Source organism: Patella vulgata, chromosome 2 (assembly GCF_932274485.2).
Source record: "Patella vulgata chromosome 2, xgPatVulg1.2, whole genome shotgun sequence".
Lineage (NCBI taxonomy): Eukaryota > Metazoa > Mollusca > Gastropoda > Patellidae > Patella > Patella vulgata.
This window is the reverse complement of record NC_065880.2, coordinates 85,500,856-85,526,890: the sequence shown is the minus strand read 5'-3', so window position 1 is coordinate 85,526,890 and position 26,035 is coordinate 85,500,856. Positions and strand designations below refer to the sequence as shown.

The 26,035-nt window shown below is 36.5% G+C and overlaps 1 protein-coding gene across 1 annotated transcript; it reads left to right on the top strand.

Moving 5' to 3' along the window:
* Nucleotides 1-1,118: 1,118 nt before the first annotated feature.
* On the top strand, nucleotides 1,119-21,239 carry LOC126812466 (protein flightless-1 homolog; the record flags this gene model as incomplete). The annotated part of the gene is made up of 17 exons (XM_050538874.1): nucleotides 1,119-1,214; nucleotides 2,705-2,815; nucleotides 4,423-4,575; nucleotides 5,615-5,700; nucleotides 6,749-6,825; nucleotides 7,143-7,227; nucleotides 8,068-8,171; nucleotides 8,690-8,806; nucleotides 9,346-9,404; nucleotides 13,140-13,297; nucleotides 14,123-14,207; nucleotides 15,343-15,496; nucleotides 16,177-16,259; nucleotides 18,444-18,511; nucleotides 19,429-19,511; nucleotides 20,256-20,306; nucleotides 21,223-21,239. Coding segments are annotated over exons 1-17 (1,554 nt in total), but the record flags the coding sequence as incomplete, so codon positions are not given.
* Nucleotides 21,240-26,035: the final 4,796 nt, after the last annotated feature.

Genomic DNA, 26,035 nt, shown 5'->3' with positions numbered 1-26,035 from the left:
GAGAGAGAGAGTGTGTTTAACGTTCACTTGACACAAACTAGGTCATTTCGGGACTAACATATTATGGTTCAACATATTATGGACTAACATATTATGGCTCGCGCGTAGGGGTAGTCCCTATTTAGCAGTGGGAGAAAACCGGAGGACCCGGAGAAAACCCACGAGGTTGGACGGGCGACCCTACATCTTGCCACATATAACCGGGGAATCAGGTATATTGAAGATACGTGTTATTTGGAGGACCGGTATATCCAAACCATTTATTTATGTGGTTCGAACATGAAACTCAAGATCTGGTTGTAATTTCTTTCAAGGTGTGCACGTTACATTTATTACGGTACTTATATGTATACATTAAAATGGAAAATATAACGTATTTCTATTTGCTTTGTATTAGTAAGCCGTTAACAGCACAATAGAAATGAAATGAAATGAAATGGAGTTTAACGTCCTACTGTTCTGCTTCTATGGTGGGCTAATGAAGACGGGCATACGCCATACAGTGTGCTATGAGGGAAATTTTGCCCGGGCAGCGGCACTATCGCCTACTCTTATGTCGAATTCCAACTGCCAAGGGATCTTTTACGTGCAATAGAAAAAAATGTCTTCATAATTTAAGTTGATATGATAATATGTAATTTTTTATTAGTACTTTTATTTCTTATGCAAAAAGAAGAAGAAATAGGAACATGGGCTAAAATGTCTTTATTTCGGATTTGTCAACACAGGGAAAATAAGGTATAACGTGTCCTAGGTCCAGCCAAAAATTCAGGCCACAAAAAAAAAAATAAAAAATAAAAAAAAATAAAGTAAAAAAGTTGTAATCTTGCTACTGAGTACTGTAATCTTATAGTAATTACAGTAGGCTACTGTCAAAAACCAAATGGTTCTGAATTTTTTTGTAACAAATTTTCTGTTATTGTTATTCTGTATTTTCAGGCCAGCAATCAAAATGTGCCTTAGGGCCAGCAAAGCCTTAATCCGGCACTGGCATCTGGTCACTCTCTAAATTCTATTACACTGATCAAGTTTAATTTGCATGGGTGTGTCCAGACTCCAGGAGAACGGACGCAGCTCTAGTTTACAAAGTTTAATTTGCATGGGTGTGTCCAGGAGAAGGGAGGCAACTCTAGTTTACAAACTTTTTCAAGATGGCGTCGACGGGAGTGCTGCCTTTCGTCCGGGGCATAGATTTAACAAAAAATGACTTTAAGGTTGGTTTTTTGATTTAATAATAGTTTGAATCAAATGTATGAGGGTCCGAGGCGTTGATTGATACCACATAAATGGCGATCGTGTTATCACTGACTGAGATATTAGTACTTGAAGTAGACGAAGATCGGTCTAACTTTTTTTGTCAGCTGAGTCTGACAACCCAGGCTGCAGGATACTAGTTCCTCATTCGGAGGACCTGGCAAGTGACTAAATATAGTCGTTCGGATGGGACAAAAACTTTCCCATTTAGCGTATGTCCATCTTCATTACCCCAGTCCATGCAGAACAGAGGAGCTATATCGCTAATATTTATAGTAATATTTGGCCGACCTCTAGAAATTAACACAAATGGGCTGCAATGCATATATAATACGAATGTATATGTTAGACGCAATCTTCACCCCTCGCGCAGATTGCAATCTGTGTCAGACGCAACTATATATTATATTATATATGACCTGCCTCTTGTGGTCTTTGTAGTGAAATAATTTTCAAAATCACTGCATAATTAGCGTGTGTGCTTAGAAATTAAGATTTTTAATTCTAGTCAGCAGTATCTCATAATCGGTGCTGACCACGTGACTGAATGTCAAAAATATTTGCTGTAGTGTAATAATAGTTTGACCGATCGTAGTTACTTTAGTAACAGGGTCTTAGAGACCCGTATGTAGGTTCACAAAGTATGTCATGTAGACCAGAGACCTCTCGACGGAAACTGCTTTATAACTCAAAAGCCCTTCTTCTACTTCCTCTTTTCTGGTAGTCAAATGCGGTGACACTTTTCTTTCCGTATCGATTTGCTCCGATTTGCTCGACCAGTAAACTGACGGTCACAAAATTCATTAAAATGTAATCATTAAATTGACTAATACTAACGCACTGATCCATAGTGAATACCGAGTAAGATTAGGCAGATTATCATCGCGGTTATCCATTTTAGTCTGGACAAAGTTCACTTCGCGCGTGCAGATTACTCATCGGAGATTCGCACATGCACGGGAGTAATCTGTCCGAGGAGGGTAATCTGCACTCAACATACATGTATATATAAACTGATTTACATTCAATCGTTTTTGTTTTTACTCTAATTTCAAATCAAAATCAGTTATGTTCGGCGAAATACGCCATAAGTCTCAATCGAATGGCTATCTCTAGCGTCTGGTATTCCAGTCTACACCAATAGTTTTTATTGCGCCTGCTCTCCAGATAAGAATATAACGTCACCGTTTGACGTGACTTGTAGAATATGTCTAGTCTCATTCATGTACCAATGGTAAAATGTTTATTTTGTCTTAAATATTGGATATCAGAAGCCTATCTTTTCCAGTTAAGATCACAACATCAATGTTGATTTAAATTGACAAATAATTTGTGTTTTTGATGTCGAAGACTTTGGATGTTATTGAGTTAGAGACTTAGCTACTTTAAACCCGATTTCATTTCATGTAATTAGCAATGTTATTAATCAATAATTTGTATCAAATTTCAGGGCAATGCCTTTCCTGATTTGGTTGAGGAGATGTCAGGATTGAGATGGCTTAGATTATCTAATACACAGCTGGACAGTTTACCTAAACATTTAGCCAAACTCAGTAAATTGGTAAGCTGATATTGTATACTGAATGTTTGCTCGTTCATGTAACTTACAGATGCATTGTGTAAGAGCTAAATCTGAATATTTGCAGGTCTTTTATCTGGCTTCAAATCTTATATAAGTTAGTATTTAGACTTTTATTCAAATGACAAGTCTATATTCAACACTCTAGACCATCTGATGACCGAGATTTAAATGGATTTCTAAACTCACGAGAATTTAATATTTAATTATAAGATGGATTATCAAGAATTAGTCTCGGTTGTCAAGTACATGTACTGTTGCTACGATAATAAACGATCTGCACTTCATCTTCAAACATTTATAACTTCTTACAGAATAAAGTATTCTATTTTTAGACAAGTATAGCAAGAACGGTCAGCTCTTTACATGTATCTAAATCTTGCATAAGGGCTATGTTTAGAACTATTTGTTTACTGGTATTTACCATAATAAACCTTGTGGGTTTTCTCCAGGTCCTCCGGTTTCCTCCCACTGCTAAAGACCCCAATGCACAAGCCAATAATTCAAATAAAATTGAACCATATGTTTGTTCCAAAGTAACCTGGTTTGTGTCAAGTGGACGTTAAACCCTATTTCTCTCTTTGTCTCCATAATAATTCTGTATACAAAATAAAGATGTATGCATTTACACTTCACAATACTTACATGTATGTTTCTTTATACTGATTTAGATAACGAGAGTGAAATTCCATCAAACTGGCATTTTTTTTAATACATTACATTGAGAGTGCAACATGAATTGTTTTTTTATCCAGACTTTTTGTAGCACTATGAACACATACCTAGTCTATGGAGTTAAGCCTGTCACAAGTAGGCTTTTATCGTTAGCAATCAAGACTAATAAGCACAAAAAGTTTTTGCCACTCATGTGTAGCCCATTCAGACGAGCAAGTTAAGCTGGCTTAAAATCCCTGGTAATCGTTAAACCAGATTAACTTGTGCAACTGAACATAATGGTGAGGCAAATAAACTACTTTAATAACCCATCTCTATAACTGTCTTCAAGACGCAGGCCTGCAAATAACGGTTTTAGATATACCTGACAAAATGTCAGGCACTAATGAAATAGCACTTGACATTTTCAACTTAGTGCCGGACATGTATTAATAATATAAATAAAAAAGACAATTCAATGCCGGACAAAATGACAGACACTAGAGGTTTAGTGCCTGACAAAGTCTGAATCTGTGTCTGACATTGTCTGTGACAGGTGCCTTATTTCCAGTCTTGTCAAGAGAACTTTTCTGAAAAGCTGTCTCATCTTCCAAACCTGTACCTGGCTTAAAATCACTGGCTCCAGCTTGCTTTGGGCACACACAGTAAGCTATCATCCTGGAAAAATGAGGACACATGCCTATGCGTAATTAACATGGTCAAAATAGTTAGACTGGTTTGGCTTATAGTACTTATGAACGCAACACTATCCTGTCTTAAAATCTCTTGGTTTTTTAACTAGTTTAAATATAAGCATTGGAACGTACATGTATTATGTAATGCTAGGCAAGATTTGGGGACGGGACAGATTCCGAAATGATCCCCAACCAAATTCAATGATTTTTATATGTTTTTGATTATTTGTATTTTTTTAGGAAGATTTAACCATTAAGAATAATTCTATTTCTACACTGGGTTCATTTCTACCAAATCTGCCAGCGTTGTCTAAATTAAACTGTCGATATAATAAGATAACTGACAATGGAGTACCTGCGGAACTCTTTGATCTATCAGAATTATCTGTTGTGGTAAGTATATTTATTATCTGTGGTGGCTCAGTGGGTAGGATGTTTGTTTGCTAACCGGGAGGTCCCTTGTTCAATCCCTTTTGTTGACCAGAAAGTTCATGGGGATTTTTTGGCATAGTTCCTGCTCGTCAACTGTGCTGAATGGAGGGCCTAGCCAGGGATAACATATAGTTGTTCGGATGGGACAAAAAACTGAGGTCCTGTGTACACATTGGCGTGCATGTAAAATTGGAATTTGATATAAGAGTAGGCCGTAGTGCCGCTTTCCATCAAACTTCTCTTATAGCACACTCGCCACACTGTGTGACGTATACCCATCTTCATTATCCCAGTCGGTGTTAAACAGTAGGACGTTAAACCTCATTTCAGTTATATATAGACTTGCAATTCTGGTTCATGTAAAATTTAATTTTGTATTAAGGTGTATTCCAAGACGTTACAAAGTATAGAGGACTATTCAAAGGTTTTTTGGCAAAAACAAGCATTTTTCTTTAAATACCAATTTCAAAATTCAAAATGTTGAATTTTTACTAGATTTCTTTTGTGAAATAAACGTTAATTGAGAATTGTGCAAGGAATATTCCTGGAATGAAATGCCAAATGTTTTTTTTTTTAACATCCTGCTTTTCTGTGAAAATAATTCACTAATTTGGAATTTCATTCCAAGTAAGGCTGTTCGCAGCAATTTTTCTTGAACAGATATCTAATATCCAAGAACTCCGTTAAAAATGTTCTAAGATAAAATTGATTCAGTGATTGACCTGCATTGTGACGACAGAGAAATATGCGTCTCTGAACAAAAACTTCCTCGACAGATATGACAAAATATCTAAACGAATTAAAGAGATATTTCCCAGATAAATGAAACAACATTGATCAAAAAAAAAAAGTACAAAGCTAATATAAATTCATTGAAAAAGATCATTTCAAAATAATTTGTTTCTTATTCTTGCACAATAAATATTGATAGAAAGAAGAAGTTTGGTACTGAAGGTGTATAAACATGTATTTCTTATTTTCTGTCTATTTTGTTTTATAGGATTTGAGTCACAATGAATTAACTGATGTTCCACCACAATTAGAGAATGCTAAATCAGTTCTTGTTTTAAATCTGAGTCATAATCAGTGAGTATTTCTACATGTTTGTATTGGGTGATTGAATATAAGTAGCCTATAAATTTGAGGGCGACAGTATTTGTGCATTTAACCAACACGATGGACCATGATCTGCAAGATCAAGGGTTTAACTTCAAAATTTGAGAGGGGGTTGTTAGCGCGTGTGCGTTGTATCATAAGGTCTGTCATTGAGTCAACTGGCGTGGTTTCGATTGCCCGGTTGTATGTGACAAGGTGTAGGGTTGCCTATCCAACCTTGTGGGGTTTTCTCCGGGTCCCCCGGTTTCCTCCCACTGCTAAAATTGAACCATATGTTAGTCCCGAAATGACCTGGTTTGTGTCAAGAGGATGTTACCCCCCCCCCCCCCCCTCTCAAAATTTGGGCAGTCAGTCCAAGTTTAGCATATTTTGTCTTCAGTACTTAAGAATAGCAAGATAACAAATGACAATATGTTAGTCTCAAAATAACCTGAGTATTGTTCTGTCAAAGCATTAAATTCCATTTCTTTGCTGTTATGACATGTGCGAATGGTGCAGAATATTTGGAATAAATCTATTTCATGCTCAAGACAAAGCCTAAATTTATCTTGCATAAGTCGTTTATTTGTCTTTATTCTATTTCAAATATTGGTTTTATTTCTTGAAAACATTAAATAAATTTAGAGATTTTCAGAATGTAGTGATTACACAAATATTCCAATATTCACATTCCAATATGTTTTCAAAACTGATTTGGTATTAGTATACAATGTCAATAAAAATAAAACTAATGCAATTTTTTGTCTATGAAATATTTACTAATATCCATTCAACAAACAGTCAAAAATGAAAAAAGATGGAATATATATTGATTTTGAAAAATCTAAATTTCTTGAATCTGAAAAAGCACTAAAAGCAATGCAAACTTTGATTATTTCAACTGAATTGATTATTCATATAGCATTTGAATAATGGTTTAGAATATTCAATAGTAAAAATTAGAATTCCAGTTAATCACTATTAGACTGCAATCTATCAATTGAAAAATTTAATCTTTTTTTTTATTATTTATTTTCAGAATTGAAATGATACCTAATCAACTGTTCATTAATCTAACAGATTTAGTTTTTGTTGATATGAGTAACAACTGTCTAGGTAAGAATCTGATGGGTCCGATTTTAATTAGATTTGAATCTGATGTGCCGTTTAACATCCATTGATGATCAACCACAAAAATGGATAATCGTATTATCGTAACAGCGGTAGTAATGACGATCAGGGCTAGCCTAAAATTGAATCACTAATATTTTGGTTCAAAGAGAAGCAAGTTGACTGAAATTTTCAGCATATTCTCTTTTCATTATTTATTTTTCAACTATTATAGCGAGAACTGACAACTCTTTATCTAATTTCCCATAATGCCCATTTAATGAATAAAAAGTTGATTTTTAAAAAAAAAAAAATTATTTCAGAAACATTACCACCACAGATGAGAAGATTAACAGATTTACGAACTCTGATATTAAACAACAATCCATTAATACATGCACAACTCAGGTATTATATTCTTTTAAAATAAAGATGTGACGTCATCCTTTGATGTTGGCGTACCTTTATTTCAAATATTGGTACTGGCAACATACCAACCGCACTTTATTTATATATGAAATATTGGACTTGTGTGATGATTTTATTGAAATGCACATACTGAATAGTGTATTTGTATTGTAAGTTGTTTAATGATTTCGAGCAAGACATTGCATAATATATTGAAACAACACTCAGGGCTAATGCCCTCGTGCAGTATCAGTATATTACTTAATGTCTTACTCTTGACTTTTATGACGTGGTTTCCCCTTGTCAGTGGTGCAGGACGGAGGGCCTGACAAGGACAGCTGTCTAGTTGTTCGGATGGGTTTAAAAACAGAGGTCCCATGTATACTTTGTCATGAATGTAAAAAATCCCTTGGCAGTTGGAATTCCATATTGTAGTAGGCCATAGTGCCACTGCCCGGACAAAATGACCCTCATAGCACACTGTATGGTGTATGCCCGTCTTCATCAGCTCAGTCGGAGCAGAACAGTAGGACGTTAAACGCCATTTTATTTTATTTTCTCGCTATTGCCCATTAAACCACATTCGGTTTGGACCAAAATTAAATTTTTTTACTGTATTTTTCGATCCTAAACTAAAATTTCAAAGGTTTTCTAAGTTTTTGTAACTGTATTATTGGGTAGTTTAGGAAAATGTGCACATAAAGTGTATGTTGAAATGTCAGATTATGTTCCAGGAAAAATAGAAATATCATATTTAAGATGCATCCTTCTATATTCTTAGATTTATATCAATGGAACATAGAATATTTATTTGATTGATTTCAATTTTAACTTTTATAGACAAATTCCAGCATTGAGCGCCCTCCAGACATTACACATGAGAAACACACAGAGATCTATATCTAATATACCTATAGGACTTGAAGCTCTTACATATCTACAAGGTTTGTCTTATAACATCTAGTATCACTTCTTTTATTCTGTCACCAGAAAAGGGTGTGGCAAATTGTTAGCGTGTTGTATCATAAGGTTTGTCGAGTCAACTGACGTGGTTTCGATTCCCAGGTTGTCCGTGACAAGGAGTATGGTCGTTTGTCCAACCTTGTGGGTTTTCTCTGGGTCCTCCGGTTTCCTCCCACTGCTAAAGACTCCTACACGCTAGCAAATTATGGAAATAAGCGATAAACTGGATCCCGTATACACATTTGTTACGACTGTCCATGAAATTTTTCCTCATAGCACACTGCATGGCATATGCCCATCTTCATTAGCTCGGTTGGTGCAAGAAAGTTGGACGTTAAACCCCATTTCATTTGTTGGACTTACATGGCCCATATTTATTCATGAATCCACTAATACAATACATGGGAGTACAAGGCACAGGACATCAAATCGACTCCAACATCACTGCACCTTGAGTCTGATTCGACTGATTCATATTTTTTATTTTATATTTTTTCAGATGTGGATTTTTCTCATAACGATCTTCCTCGTGTTCCAGAACCACTTTACAAATTGTCGTCATTAAAACGATTAAATCTTTCTAACAATCAGATATCAGAACTCTCACTTATGATTGGTAAGTTATATTTACTAGGTCTGGAAACATTGTTTTTCTAGCTGTCTTCTTGGGTGGGGTGTGGGGCGTGTGGGAATGGTTTAGTGGCATGGTTTTAATTGCTCACTTGTACATGACAAGGAATAGGGTTGCCAATCCAATCTCGTATTTTTTTCCGGATTCTTCAGTTTCCGGCACTGCTAAAGGTCGAAAAGAAATTATTGAAACAAATTTGAACCGTATCTTAGTCCCAAAATGATCTAGTTTGTGTAATTGCTGTCTAACTGCCTGTCATCTAGTGGGGAAGGGGGTGGGCAAATGGTTTAGTGACATGGTTTCAATTTCCAATTCGTACATGACAAGTCCAACCTCGTAGGTTTACTCTGGGTGTTTCGGATTCCTCCCACTGCTAAAGACTGCAACTCGCAAACAAATTATTGAAATAAAATTGAACTGTGTTTTGGTCAAGTGGATGATAAACCCCATTTCTCTCTCTCTCTCTGTCTCTCTCTGATTACACTCCAGCAGTATCATGTGATAATTTGTATTTTATTTTTCAGACGTGTGGGTTAATCTAGAAACTTTAAACCTTTCAAGAAATAATATCAAATCACTGCCTGTAAGTTACCATTACTGGTTTCATTTCATATTGATTTTATATTTTAAAAAAATGAAAGATATAAAAACCATGTAAAACATGTAGATCTTAAATGGTGAGGCTACCCAAAAAATACTTTCTGAAATTCTAAAGCTGGCGAATTGAAGATGGCACAAGTAGTTAGGAAATGTAATAAACAAGGGAAAACTAGCATTAAAAATAAGGAAAAAAAAGTTGTTGTCAGGGTAACACATTGTTTTGGAAAAAGTATGAAAAACGTAGGTACACCATATCTCTGGCACTAATAAAGATAAATGTCTCATTTTCGGACTGCTTATTCTTTAATAATAACCCCAAAACCAGACAGTTTTTCTCTATAATTTTTATACGTCCACATTCATAATGTGAACGTATTATGCCGTCGCCCCTGTCTGTGTGTGTGTGTGTGTGTATGTATGTATGTGTGTGTGTGTGTGTGTGTGTGTGTGTGTGTGTGTCTGTGGTTCGCCTACAGGGCGCAATTCTTCATGGATTTTCTTCAAACTTGGTATACTTATTCCTTATACCCCAAGGAAGATCCCTATTGTTTTTGGTGCATGCCCGACCCCCCGGGGCAGAGCCACGCCCATTTCTAGTATTTGTTTGTTTGTCGTCTACAGGCCACATTTCTTAACTAATAATCTTGAAACTTTGCATACACATTCTTTGTACCCTAAGGAACATCCCTATCGTTTGGGGTGCATGCCCAACCCCCAGGGGCAGAGCCACGCCCATTTTCTTTTCGTGTGTCTTTGTGTCGCCTACAGGGCGCAATTCTTACTGGATTTTCTTCAAACTTGGTATACTTATTCCTTATACCCCAAGGAAGATCCCTATTGTTTTTGGTGCATGCCCGACCCCCAGGGGCAGAGCCACGCCCATTTCTAGTATTTGTTTGTTTGTCGTCTACAGGCCACATTTCTTAACTTATAATCTTGCATACACATTCTTTGTACCCTAAGGAACATCCCTATCGTTTGGGGTACATGCCCAACCCCCAGGGGCAGAGCCACGCCCATTTCCCATTTTCTTTTCGTGTGTCTTTGTGTCGCCTACAGGGCGCAATTCTTACTGGATTTTCTTCAAACTTGGTATACTTATTCCTTATACCCCAAGGAAGATCCCTATTGTTTTTGGTGCATGCCCGACCCCCAGGGGCAGAGCCACGCCCATTCCTTATATTTATTTATTTGTTTGTCATCTACAGACCGCATTTCTTAACGTATCATCTTGAAACTATGCATACTTATTCTTTGTACCCCAAGGAACATCCCTATCGTTTGGGGTGCATGCCCGACCCCAGGGGCAGAGCCACGCCCATTTTCTTTTCTTTTTATGTCTGTGTGTCGCTTATAGGCCACAATTCTTAATCAATCGTCTTGAAAATTTTTCATATGAATTGCTTATACCCTAAGTATGATCCCTATTGTTTTTGGTGCATGCCCGATCCCCAGGGGCAGAACCACGCCCATTCCTTATATTTATTTATTTGTTTGTCATCTACAGACCGCATTTCTTAACGTATCAACTTTACATACTTATTCCTTATACCCTAAGGATGACCCCTATTGTTTTTGGTGCATGCTCGCCTCCCCGGGGCAGAGCCACGCCCAGTTTTTGTATTTGTTTGTTTGTCGTCTACAGGCCACATTTCTTAACGTATCATCTTGAAACTTTGCATACTTATTCTGTGTACCCTAAGGAACATCCCTATCGTTTTGGTTGCATGCCCAACCCCCAGGGGCAAAGCCACGCCCATTTTCTTTTTTATGTCTGTGTGTCGCCTACAGGCCACAATGTTTAATCAATCGTCTTGAAATTTTTTCATATGAATTGATACCCTAACGATGATCCATATTGGTTTTTTTACCCCTAGGGACAGAACCACGCCCATTTTCTTTTCTTTTTATGTCTGTGTGTCACCTACAGGCCACAATTCTTAATCAATCGTCTTGAAAAAATTTCATATGAATTGCTTATACCCTAACGATGATCGCATTTCTTATCGTATCACCTTGAAACCTAGCATACATATTCCTTCTATCCTAAGGAACATCCCTATTATTTGTGGTGAATACCCAACCCCCAGGGGCAGAGCTACGCCCATTTTCTTTTTTTATGTCTGTGTGTCACTTGCGGACCGCATTTCTTAATCGATCATCTTGAAAACTTTTTTATACTTATTCCTTATAGCCTAAGGCTACTTTTTATACTTATTCCTTAATCCTAAGGCCGACCTCTATTATTATTTTTGGTGCATGCTCGACCCCTTGGGACAGAGCCACGCCTAATGTTTGTGTGTCTTGTGTTTTGCCTACAGACCGCAATTCTTAACAGATCCTTTTGAAACTTTGCATACCTATTCGAAACGTCATGCTTTTGGAATAAAGACATCGATTGTTTTAAAATAAAAATTGTGTTCTGTTAATGTGAACGAAGTGTTAAACTGATAGCAGTCCTACAACCCAGTTTTATTTCACAGACCCTCAATGCAAACTGGACCATATCAAACAAAACAGGAATGTGGACGTATATTGCTGCGTTAGCGATGCTCTTGTTATAGTTTCTTGGAAAATGGTGTTTGAAACATTTGCCTCGCCACAATATTTTGTCTTTGGAGTAATATTTTGTTAACTTTTGAAATATTAATGATAATTCAAATTGCTTTCTGTCTGATTCTGTGGTAAATATTAGTTTATATATCCTGCAAATTTGGCGAAGATATCTTTATTAGTGCCAGAGATATGGTGTACCTATGTTTTTCATAATTTTTTCACAAAAAATGTGTTACCCTCGCAACAACTTTCTTTTAATCTTAGTTTTCCCTTGTTTATTACATTTCCTAACTACTTGTACTATTTTCAATTCAATAGCTTTAACATTTCAGAATAAAAATTTTCGGATAGCCTCCCGCCTTAAATGTGGCCTGACTGAAAAGCAAAGTGTGGCCTGGTAATTCGACGTGCACGTTTAAGAACCCTTGACTGTTGGATATTAAAGAAGAGTTTCTGGACAAAATTCTCCTTCCTCGGATTGCACGCCTAACCATAGGTCTGGACGATAAATATTAATATGTTCTCTAAAGTACATGATATATGTGTGGTTTGGGTGGTTTGATGGCCGAATGGTTAGCATGTGCGCGCTGTATCATAAGGCCTGTCATTGAGTCAACTGGCATGGTTTCAAATCCCCGGTTGTACGTGACATGGAGTTGGGTCACCTGTCCAAGCTCTTTGGTTTTCTCCAGGTCCTCCGGTTTCCTCCCACTGCTAAAGACCCCTACGCGCAAGCGAATTATAGAAATAAAATTAAACCATATGTTAGTCCAACAATGACCTAGTTTGTGTCGACCTTAAACCCCATTTCTCCCTCTCTCTCTCTCTCTCTCTCTCTCTCTCTTTCTCTCTTAATAGTTGAGAGTGAGACATTAAGTAATATATTGAAACAACATGAGGAACGTCAGTCACGAGTTGTTGTTTCAATATATTATGCAATGTCTTAAGCTCGAGACCATTAAACAACTTAAAATACAGACACTTGCACGTGCGTTGCATTGAAATACATCACATGGATCCAAAATTTCAACTAGTATAAATAATGTACGCTTGGCACATTGCCTGTACCATAATTTGAAATAATGGTACGCCAACATCAAAGGATGAAGTCACATGTGTATTTTGAATTTCAATAAAAGATGTTTTATTTCACACATTACAGATGAGTCTTCACAAACTGGCATCATTAAAGAAATTGTACGTAAATGTCAATCAGTTAGATTTTGAAGGAATTCCTGCAAGTATTGGAAAACTTCACAATCTGGAAATCTTCAGTGCTGCCAGGAATAATCTAGAGATGATACCAGAAGGATTGTGCAGGTTAGTTAAATGATGCATTAAATATTTTGTTTGGATTAAAATCTGGGCTACCTTTGTAGTAACATAGTTAATACTTTAGCAATGGTGGCTAAGTGGGTAAGACGCTGGCTCACTAGTCTGCAGGTCGTGTGTTCGATTCCTGCATTGGCCCAGAAAGTTCATCAGGATTTTCTGACATGGTTTCCCCATGTCAGTGGTGCAGGAGGGAGGACCTGACAAGGACAACTGTATAGACGTTCGAATGGTACGAAAAACCGAGGTCCTGTGTATACATTTGCGTGCACATACAAGATCCCTTGACAGTTGGAATTCGATATAAGAGTAGGCCATAGTGCCACTGCCCAGGCAAAATTTCCCTCATAGCACATTGTCTGGCATATGCCCATCTTCATTAGCCCAGTAGGAGCAGAACAGAAGGATGTTAAACCCCATTTCATTTCCTTTAACACTGTCGTAGTGTATTTTTGTGTCCATTAGCACTTTCGTAGCTCATTTTTGAAACTGCCTGAAAGCACAGCTCTCTAGAGACTGCCTCAAAATGTTTATTTGTTCACAAAGCATTCTTAGATTTAACTTAAGAATTTTCTAAACACTCAATCACTGTTTATGGGAAATATCTTTGATCCATTGGCAGGCCCTCTGTCCTGCATCACTGACAAAGGGGAACTACGTCGGAAAATCCTGATGAACTTTCTTGACCTACGCCAGGATTGAACACAGGACATCCAGGTTAACGAGCCAACGTCTTAAGCATGTGAACATGACGACTCCATTTTGTAAATGTTATGTATTGATGTATACAGTATTTAAATATTTTTATTGTAGATGTGGTAAATTAAAGAAGTTAATATTAAACTCAAATAGATTGATAACTTTACCTGATATATTACATTTACTACCAGAACTAGAGGTTAGTACAGATATATATAGTGTAACCATGTATTCACAGTGCTGCCCAGGCAAAATTCTCCCTCTTGCATTGCACACTTAAAACCATTGAACTGAAATTAACCGCACATTATTTTCAAAAGAACAAAGTTACAGTGATCACGAGACTGTTCAGGCGAAATTCTCCCCTTGCATTGCACACTTAAATCTATAGAACTGAAATTAATCACAGATTATTTTCGAAAGAACAACAATACTGTGATCAGGAAACTTAAACAAGTTAAACATATGTTATGCAAGAGCTAAATCTGCCTATTGCAGGTCTTTCTTTAGGCCTGAAGTGTTATATGAATTATTAATTAGACATTAATTAACATGACAAAACCATAATCAACTCTTGATGTCATTGGATGGTTTCGATTTTAAGTAGATTAGAACTGTTCAGCCATTTAATGATTTAATTTAAAAATGGTAAAGTGAGGCTTAGACTCGTATGACTAGTACAATCAATGCACACATCTTGTCAAAACTACAGCCATTGTTAAATTCACTCAAAATAAAGCACAGCCATTGATAACTTCGCTCAAAATAAAGTAATTCGAATGAAATTTTCAATATAGTCATTTTGCATTGTTTATTTTTGAAATATTATAACCAGAACGGCCAGCTCTTTATATCAATCTTACATAATGCCCCTTTAAAATAGGCAGAAATGCTGTTGTCCAGGCCAAATTCTCCCCTTGCATTGCAAACTTAAAACCATTGGGAACTGAAACTTACTACAGATTAGTTTCAAAATAACAGAAATATTGGGATCACGAGACTTAATTCTACTTGCATGTCCTGATGTGTTTTGTGAATACCATCCCATATTTAACTCAGGGCATATTCATGTACATATTGTACATTTGATATATCTATTTATTCAAACTTTCTGTTTTATGAACTCGCACATATACTTAGATTAATCTTTTAAGTGATTTTGTATATATTTTCCTCTATTGTGGTGTGTTATTTAATGCATCAGTCTATATCTTTTGTAATATATTTTCTATGAAGGGCAGGATGTTAGAAAGGCTATTATAGCCTAATCTTCAACCCTTCTCAAATAAAGTCATTATTATTATTATAACTTTTGATATTTATCATAATTTCAGACTCTTGATGTTCGAGATAACCCTGATTTAGTCATGCCACCCAAACCAGTTGAACTAACAAAAGATCTGGCATTTTACAATATCGACTTTTCTCTAAATAATCAGCTACAGTTAGCTGGTGCTGCTCCTGTTGAATCTACCGGACAAACTCCGCGTAAGTTATTTTATATGTATCACTTCCTGCTGACAAGGACAGCTGTCATGTCGTTCGGATGGGACGGAAAACCGAGGTCCTGTGTATAGATTGGAGGGCCTGACAGGACAGCTGTCTAGTCGTTCGGATAGGACGAAAAACCAAGGTCCCGTGTATACATTGGCGTGCACATAAAAGATCCCTTGGCAGTTGGAATTCAATATAAGAGTAGGCCGTAGTGCCGCTGCTCGGGCAAAATTTCCATCATAGCACACTGTATGGCGTATGCCCTTCTTTATTAGCCCAGTAGGAGCAGAACAGTAGGATGTTAAACACCATTTCATTTCATCACTTACTGGACATTGTATTAAATGAAGAATTTTTGACAACAAATCATAAAGTTGGCTTCCTGTTTAGTTTTTGACATTTACAACTTCACATAGATTTATTTTCCCAGGAGTCTGAAGTCTATTGTCAAACATTTTTAATGTTATGATTAATTTTAATTAATTCAAAATGAACACGAAAACAGGAAGCCCATGGCTTGACTCCAATACATAAAAGAATTACGTAACTGCAAACTAAACGTAAGGGGGTGGTTGGATGGCCGAATGGATAGCGCATGCATGTTGAATCGTAAGGTCTATCATTGAGTCAGCTGGCGTTAACTCAAGATATTTCTAATTTTGATTGATTTTTAGCTCATAAAGGAGATCCGGTTGCTAGGAAACTGAGATTACGTAAGAGAAGAGATGGACAGAAAGAAAGTGATAAAGTTTTGAAGGTATGGAAACTGTCAAGAATAACTTCGGAAAACTCATTAAAGGGTAACGAAGAGGGGCTTTAAATGTATGACTAGGGAGGTTGGATGGCTGAATGGTTAGCTTTAGCACGTTGTATCATAAGATCTGTCATTAAGTCAACTGGCGTGGTTTTGATTCCCTGGTTGTACATGACAAGGAGTAGGGTTGCCTGTCCAACCTCATGGGTTTTTTCCGGGTCCCCCACTTTCCTCCCACTGCCAAAGACCCATATGCACAAGCGAATTATTGAGATGAAAATGAACCATATGTTAGTCACGAATAACCTAGTTTGTGTCGAGTGGACGTTAAACCCCATTTCTCTCTCTCTCTCTTTTACATGTATTACTAGTGTTCACACAACAAATTTGAATAATTTCTGGAGGCTATTCCAACAGATTTTTCTGTGTTCGTTATTTGATATCAATTAAATCTAATGGAATTTGAACTGTATTTACAAATATTAATTCAATAAAATTGTCAAATATTCAAAAATAAGCAAACAGATAAACGTGAAAACATGCTATGGATATAGAAGATTTACAGATTCTAGAAATCTGAAAATACTTAAAAAAACGATTCAAATATTTATCTTTTCACTTTAATCAAATTTCAACATAAAATATTTAATGAGTAAAATCGGCAGTCGATGTGACCACCGTCATATACACTAGTAAAATAATCAAAAGAGGACAAAAGTCAATGATAGTAAGGCAACACAAATAAAATAAGTTGTTTCTCGGGCACCGCCCGCACGCAAAATTGGTTGCGCGTGCGGCCTATTTATTAGTCTTGATGAAAAATAAAAAATATGTAACGCCCGCCCGAACATCGATAAGCAAGTCATAAAAAAAATATGCCGCATGTATCTACATGCCCCATTCGTGAATATCCATTTAAATGTATTAAACTGATTCAGATGTAAACGCTCATTTACGGGTCTTTTTTATTGATATCGAAAGAACCTCCATTTTTGTATCACGTGATTTTAATTACCTCCCCTTGTGAACTAGAATTTGATTCGTGTTAAACACCGAAAGTCATTGACAACAATGCAATGTATTTCAATCATTCGATCTTAATCGGCTCATTATTGCCGGCTTCAGTCGGTCCATGTTTGAAAAAATCCTACTTATAAAACAATGAATCGTAGAACAGGTTAATTATTATAACTTGTGGCTACGAATACGATACGATGATAGTCACCATACCTTAGTCAGAATCTGGGTCATTAGCACGTTTAACGGTAGTTTTGATAATCCGGAAAATAATAATTGGATTACACATTTGATGGTTTTACTGACGAGTTGTTAGTTAAATTTAAATAGTCATTCGATATAAACCCCAGATAGAACACCGAATATGCTGAGAAACACACCAAATATCCTGAGAAACAGTCATTTCACGAATCCCGATGACACGTGACATGCATTGGTTGGAATTAGGTCAATCATTATAAACCAGCGATACTAGATTTAGATCGAAGTGTCGTTTACCGTGATGATTATTTTTGATACACATGCTGACAGAGGCTTACTCTTTAAAATATTGTCGTTATTATGGACGGCTATTAATAGTCGTACGGAATTTTATTTTAACCCAATTTCAATTATGGTTGTCACCATTACCATTAGTAAGCTACATTACGTGAATTAAATATGGAAAATTATTTTCCTTTCAGTCAGTGTTCAGTGTTTAAGTAGACTTGATTTTTGGATTTATGTTCTAAGTATGTATAATATATAACTGAAAGCAAAACCGTAGACAAGTAATGACTTTCTCATTAAAAAAAAAAAAAAAAATACAAGGCCGCCCCCTCCCGCCCCAACAATTTTCAACAATAGGCAAATTTTATTTTGCACCATCCTCTAGCCAGAAATGAGATAAAAAAAAAAATAAACCGCCCTCCCCCCCTACAGTTTCAGCTGTCAGTTGCCCGAGAAACAAGACATTTATTTTGTGTAGCCTAAAATAGAAAAGAAAGAGAAGCTCTTAAGGAGTTAACAAAGAATCCTAATGCTTAGAGTTATGCCCCTTTATTTTCGGTAAAATGTCCGCCGGAAAAAATTTTGAAATCCCAACACTGGTATGACTATCTTCATTATCCCAGTCGGTGCAGAAAAGCAGGACGTTGAATCCCATCTCAGTTCACTTACTTTTTTTTACAGGGTATGAGAGACGTGGCTAAAAAGAAAGCTGAAACTACGAATGAGGAAGAGAAGAAAGAAGAGCTCAAGTAAGTGAACCGACCTTATCTTCGGCTTTTCCAGATTATCTTGGATGACCAAAATCGGGTTAGCGTGTGGGCGGTATATCGTGAGGTCTGTCATTGAGTCAACTGATGTGGTTTCGATTCCCCGGCGGTTATACGTGACCAGAAGTTGGGTTGCCTTTCCAACCATGAGGGTTTTATGCGGGTCCTCTGGTTTCCTCCCACTGCTAAAGCCCCCTACGCGTAAGCGAATTATTGAAATAAAATTGAACCATATGTTAGTCCCAAAATGACCTAGTTTGTGTCGAGTGGACGTTAAACAACATTTCTCTCTCTCTCGGGAGCCACTATAGCTCACTAACAAGAAGTTCCCAGGTTCGATCTCGGAGAAATTTCTCCAGGATCTTCCAGTCTTGTTTCTCCTAGTCAGTTGCACATGACAGACGGCCCAGCAAGAAAAATTATTTAGTCGTTCTGATGGGATTGTAAAGAAATGAAATGAAATGAAATGGGGTTTAACGTCCTACTGTTCTGCTCCTAACCTGGGCTAATGAAGACGGGCATATGAGGGAAATTTGCCCGGACAGCGGCACTACGGCCTACTCTTATATCGAATTCCAACTGCCAAGGGATCTTTTACGTGCACGCCAATGTGTACACGGGGCCTCGGTTTTTCGTCCCATCCGAACGACTAGACAGCTTTCCTTGTCAGCCCCTCCGTCCTGCATCACTGACAAGGGAGAACCACGCCGGAAAATCTGGATGAACTTTCTCGGACAATGCAGGGATCGAACACCCGACCTCCAGGCTAGCGAGCTAGCGTCTTACCTACTTAGCCACGTGATCCCCGGATTGTAAAGATAAGTGTACACTTAAAAGAACCAGTTACAGTTGAAATTTATTGCAGTTTCTTTTTGTAATCTTGATTATTATTTTATTAGACCAAAGAAATGGAACGAGAATCTGGAAAGACCTCATTTGAATTACAGTGAGATATTTGATGAAGATGTCGGACAAATTCCAGGTTAGCTTTAGTTCACTACAACTCCGGTATCGTGTACTGCAAGTTTCTGTATTTGATGTTTATTTTCGAACATTGTTGGCAAATTGTTAAAATTAGTGAAGAATCATTGAAAAATATTGGGTTCCTTCTGTCTGGTAGTTGAACAATCTGAATAAAACACAGATCCGATTTCTCTTTGTTTTTTATGATTCAAAATCTTGTTTTACTTGTCTTTACTAGTTCTGTACGGTTGTGGATATCCCTCTAGAACCATCAACGATGATTGGTTAATTAAATGTTTGACATCATAGGGTCAAAAGCTGCTTGTATGACCCCCTGATGCGACCTTCCAATACAACTGGCCAGATAGTCATGTAGTGTAGACCATCAAAAGTAGGAAAAAAAAAACGAAACGAAATATACATCTGTATTTTAATCAGATTACGTGTTGGGTAAACAGTTGTAAAACGACACTCCTTATCTCAGACTCGTGGACTGAATAATGAATAGTATGTCTATTTTAATTTCAATGGATTAAAACTGGGGTAACATTTACAAATTGGTATTCTTTGTTAATGAGCCCTTTGCAAATGAAATTCTAAAAAAGAGCCGCCAGGCTATAGACTGTCTTGTAAAAATTCTTATATTGGGAGAAATTCATACCTTGACCCTAAAAAATGATTTTTTTTTTTTTGGGTCATTTGAACTTACTTATATTTAGATAAACTGTTTGTGTATAATACCTGATAAATTATTTATTTTTAGATCTAACTTGTTGGGAAATGGAGAACTTTGTTCCAACGCAAGTAGAAGAAGGTAAGAATAATCATTTATGAAGCCTTGTAATTTGAAAAATCGTAGGCTAGAGTATGATTTTGTTTATAGAGTGAGAGAAATGGGGTTTAACTTCCATTTGACACAAACAAGGTCATTTTGGGACTAACATATGGTTTAATTTTATTTCAATAATTCACTTGCGCACAAGGGTTTTTAGCAGTGGGAGGAAACCGGAGCACCCAGAGAAAACCTGCAAGGTTGCACAGGCGACCCTACTCCTTGTCACGTACAACCCGGGAATCGAAACCACACCAGTTGACACAATGACAGACCTTATGATGCAACGCGCACATGCTAACCATTCGGACATCCAGCTCCCCTGTTTTAGCATCGATTGGTAAATTGGTAAAGAAGCTGGTTGTTATACATATTCCTGAAGCAATGGTCCAAGAAATCCCTCTCTGGCCATTGCTCGCTTGGCTTCTGATACTTGAGCTTTTGAGGGAGTTTGTCTATTCTTCCGTTCAATCAAATTTATCCCAAGTACAGCCTTTTATTTAATCTGGGTCTTCCCAAAAACTTTGAACAGTGATTTAAGGTATTAAAAACGGTGAAAGTATGTTTGTCTCCAAACAGTATTGTTTACATTGTTTTCGATTAGTTTTTCTGCAATATTCTGCTATGCACTGGTTAATTGAGCATAATAAAGTCTTGAGTCATGACGTAACGTTATTATTATTTAAACATATTTGGTCCAAATTTGGAGCTCTGTTTTAAGCGTAATGCTTTTGTAATGCAGTTAGCTATTGGTTGTTAAACGGACCATTAACCAGTCATAATTTGGAACAGAAATTTGCCTTCGTTAAAGCAGTGTTTAGGGGGATTAGGTATAATCAAACAAAACACTGCAAGGAGTATGGTTGTTATATCATATTTTAATATAGTCTATCCACAGCGTTGATTGGTAAATTTTATTATTATTATTATTACAACATATTTATAGTGCCCCCATTTCATATAACATGTTCAGGGGCACTTTACAAAGTGACAATGTAAATCATAAATAAACAACAAGATTATGAAGTTGGTTGTTTTATCTTAGTATTTATTTACAGCGTTGATTGGTAAATTTTATGAAGCTGATTGTTATATCATATTAAAGACATTTATTGACGATACACAGAGTTTAAACTGGAAGATTTGGTATTGGATTGGTGAACACGCTTCTGTAAGTTACTACTGATAAATTTACCTTGTTCGACAAAATGGCCACTCCTTGGACGCAAATTGTGTAAAAGTATATAATAACAAGGTCACAATTTTTGTCCGATTTTGATGTAACTTAAAATAATATGTCAATATCCCAAAGATCTCAGTTCTTTGGATGCCACAATTTTTATCCGATTTTAAAAATGTTTAAATATGTCACCGTTCCACCATAATGAAGGTTGAGTTTGAATTTCGTGAAAATCGAAATGAAACCTCCTGACAAAATGGCCACTCCATGTACGCAAATTGTGTATAAAGATGTAATACGAAGGTTGTAGACCCTATAGACGTCACAATCTTTGTCCGCTTTTGATGAGATTTAAAATGTATCTTTATATCCCAAAGATCTCAGTCCCTTGCGATATTCGCGCATTTCAGACCATAACTTTTTGGATTATGGCCTCTGATTGTACGAAAAATCATAATAGCTTGTTCTCTATCCATCTCTTGCAAAATGCGGGTGTATTTTGCCTAGCAACCGCTGGTTTATTTTTAGTTTGGTATTGATACAGGGGATATCAGCCTCACTATTGGCTTGTTTTTATTATTATATGATTAACAATTTCAGTTAGATAAGAAGGCATGTGCTGCTATCCATGCAGTAAATTTGAGGAATCTACTTGGAGCAGAATGTCGTACTATACGAGAAGAAATGAATGATGAAGACGATGATTTTTTAGACATGTTTCCTAATGGAGTATCTTATATTGAAGGTGGTAGAACGTCTAGTGGATTTTATACAGTGGAGGATGTGGTAAGCAAGTCTAGGACTAGGCAGAGTCCATTTTCCAGTGGGGGGGTACGATGGCCGAATGGTTAGCACATGCACGCTGTATCATAAGGTCTGTCATGGAGTCAACTGGCAAGGTTTCGATTCCCCGGTTGTACGTGACAAGGAGTAGGTTCGCCTGTCCAACCTCGTGGGTTTTCTCCGGGTCCTCCAGTTTCCTCCCACTGTTAAAGACCCCTACGCGCAATCGAATTATTGAAATAAAATTGAACCATGTGTTAGTCTCAAAATGACCTAGTTTGTGTCAAGTGGACGTTAAACCCTATTTCTCTCTCTGTGTCCCTTTTCAAGTCCAATGGGGAATTTGGAAATTTCCACATTCCTAATCCTAATGCAGAGTTCCTGATAGATGAATTTTCCATGTGAAAATGAAAATCAAAACTGGCTAGATTTCCCCAACCAGCTTGGTCTCCAACCAGCTTGAACCAGCTTGATCTTCCCAACCAGCTTCATCTCCCCAACTAGCATAATCTCTCCAAACGATCTCCAATTTTGGCATAATCTTAAAGTACTTCCATGACTCGGACAGTTTGAGTAAATCTTGTCTTCAGTTTATATTTGGTGTTAATTATGTCTATTGGTAATAGTTTTTATCATTAGATAAGTAGAGGCACCTAGATTATCAACTCAGGGAATGTGCCGACATGTTGTTTATAGATATAAATAACATGACGCGATTCTTTCCCTACATATGTATCCCAACAGAATTCTTTACCACCAGTCCTGTGTTATATTAAACAAAATTTTGTTCTACTTACTTATTGTGAAAGCTGAATTATGTAAGAGCTAATTAAATCTGTCTATTGGGTTTTCTCCGGGTCCTCCAGCTTCCTCCCACTGATAAAGAGTCCTACGCGCAAACGAATTATTGAAATATAATTGAACCATATGTTAGTCCCAAAATGAAATAGTTTGTGTTGAGTGTAAGTAGTAGCATTAAACCTTTTTACAATTACAGGAATATGAACAAAGATTATACAGAGCCACTGGAACTAAATATGTCCATTTGGAGCGAGTAAGTCAAATAACAAACAACATTTGAATCATTTTCTCATAAAACTTTTGATATCTTTCCAAAATTAAAGGAGCTAAATCGCTAATATTTGGGACCTAGAAATGGACAGAGATGGATTGCAACACATATAATAATGTAATATGAATGTATATAAACTGATTTACATTTGTATGCGCCATTTCGTTTCATTTTGATGAAGACCTCAAAGGCAGAAGATCTCTTTAAGTACAGTTGCTATGAAACAAATATGGAATGTTTTTTATGAATATGCTATTTCTACTTTCTATGATTAAAGTTCCGTTTAGATTATAATTCCTTATATATGACAGGTGCCAGCAGATGACGGATCTTTAGATTGTCGACATGTATTTAATTCCTTATATTCAACAGGTACCAGTAGATGCGGGATCGTTAGATTGTCGACATGTATTTAACTTCTTATATTCGACAGGTACCAGTAGATGCAGGATCGTTAGATTGTCGACATGTATTTTTAGTGGATATTGGAGAGAAAATCTATATATGGACGGGAAAATTAGCTAAAGGAGTCACCAGAACAAAGACAAGGTAACCTCACCAATCTTATCAGATTTTGATTTAAAAACTTGTAAACAGTGAGAAAAGATCCCTTGGCAGTTGGAATTCAATATAAGAGTTGACTGTAGCTCCGCTGTCTCGGCAAAATTTCTCTCATTGCACACTGAACGAAAACAGTAAATATCTGACATTATATGATGTATTTCAGGTTAATAGCTGAGAAAATCAATAAAAATGAACGTAAAGGTAAAGCCGAAATAATTAGCGTGGCCCAGAAAGATGAACTACCAGATTTCTGGCGTGCTCTAAACGGTCCACCCAAAGATATGGAAGTTAAAATCAGTCCGATAACAAATATAAAGGTAGCTGATCCACGACTTTATAAAGTGGAGCTGGGTAAAGGGTATCTTAATCTACCACAAGGTACGTTCTTGTCAAATTAGATCTACATAAATGGGAAAAAACCCATGTACATTAAAATATTTTAAGAATACTAAGTGTCGTTAAAATATTTCGCACTTTATCCAATTTTTTTTTCTTAATTCATGATTAAAATGTACTCCAATTTTGTGACTTTTTAATTAAAAAAACAGAACCAAAATATTTGTGTTAAATAACCATGCTGGCTTGGATTGATTTCGATTTAGTGTATTGGTGGCGTTTGTATCATTTGTAGAACATTTGACCCACGAGTTCACAAAGCATTCTTGGACTTAGTTAAGAATTTTTTCAACTTTCAATCACTGTGTATGAGAAATATCTTTGTTCCAGAAACACAAAACTTTTCATATAGTTTATTATAGATGTATTTGATACATTAAAACAACAAAAGTTTTATAAAGGGCTATATTTTAGTTAAAATAAGGCAAACAATTTTATGTAAATTTGTAACTGGTTGCTCAATCTGGTTAAAACACAGATCCTATTTCGTTTCAAAATTTTGTTTTACTTGTCCTTACTACACTTGGATTTGGAAGAGTTGTTATTTAACTCGCGTTCCTATTGATGTGATGGATTAGCCAATGAAACGGTCTGTTACGACGAGTTTTTGGCATGAGGTGCACGGAACTGTGCGTAACTTACTAGAAAAATCAATGCTGATTGGTTAATCAAATTCTGACATCATAGGGTCAAAAGCCGCTCTTATGACCCCAACAACTAGTCTTCGAAAATTTATAAAACGAAACAAAATATAGATCTGTATTTTAATCAGCTTGAATTTGTTTACATAAATAGAGTTGTTTTTTTTTCTACAAGTTTCTAATTTATAACGAAGAATTGTCTAAATTTCCTTTTGTTTTCTTACAGTTGAGATACCAAACAACCGATTAGTACAGTCGTTATTAGATTCACGTTGTGTTTATATATTAGACTGTATAACTGATATATTTGTCTGGTACGTTAAGTCTTTATTCTTTATTATCCAGCTCTTTATGACGTTAAGGGAAGGATATGTTGAAACGAGCTCTGTCCACTCTTCAATCAAGATTTTATTCTTTATTATCCAGCACCGAATGACGTTAAGGGAAGGAAATGTTGAAATGTGTACAAGCATTAACCTATTTATTATAAATTTCTTGAATTAAATAACTTTTGTGTTTCCATGGAAACGAATTGGTATACAACTTACAAGGGCCTAGGGTCTTAACTTGTTGATTTCTTTTCAATATGTGCATTTGTCAAGACACATGGTTTCTATTGCATCATCATTTTTGGCCCTAAATTATCATGCCTTTTTGTGTAAAATAATAGAGGGTCACGGTGGCTAAATGGTGTTCGATCCCTGCATTGGCCAGGAAAGTTCATCCAGATTTTCCTGCGTGGTTCCCCCTTGTCAATGATGCAGGACGGAGGACCTGACAAGGACAGCTGTCTAGTCGTTTGAATGGTACGAAAAACCGAGGTTCCGTGTACACATTGGCTTGCCCGTAAAAAAGATCCCTTGACAGTTGGATTCCCCCCATAGCACACTGTATGGCATATACCTATCTTCATTAGCCCAGTTCGGAGCAGAACAGTAGAACGTTAAACCCCATTTCATTTCATTTCCTGTAAAATGATATTTTATTCACTATAAATGAATGGGAGATTGGAGAACCAGGAAAATTACACCTATCCCCAATTGAAAAAGAAAATTAGCCCTGTGTATTTATTTTT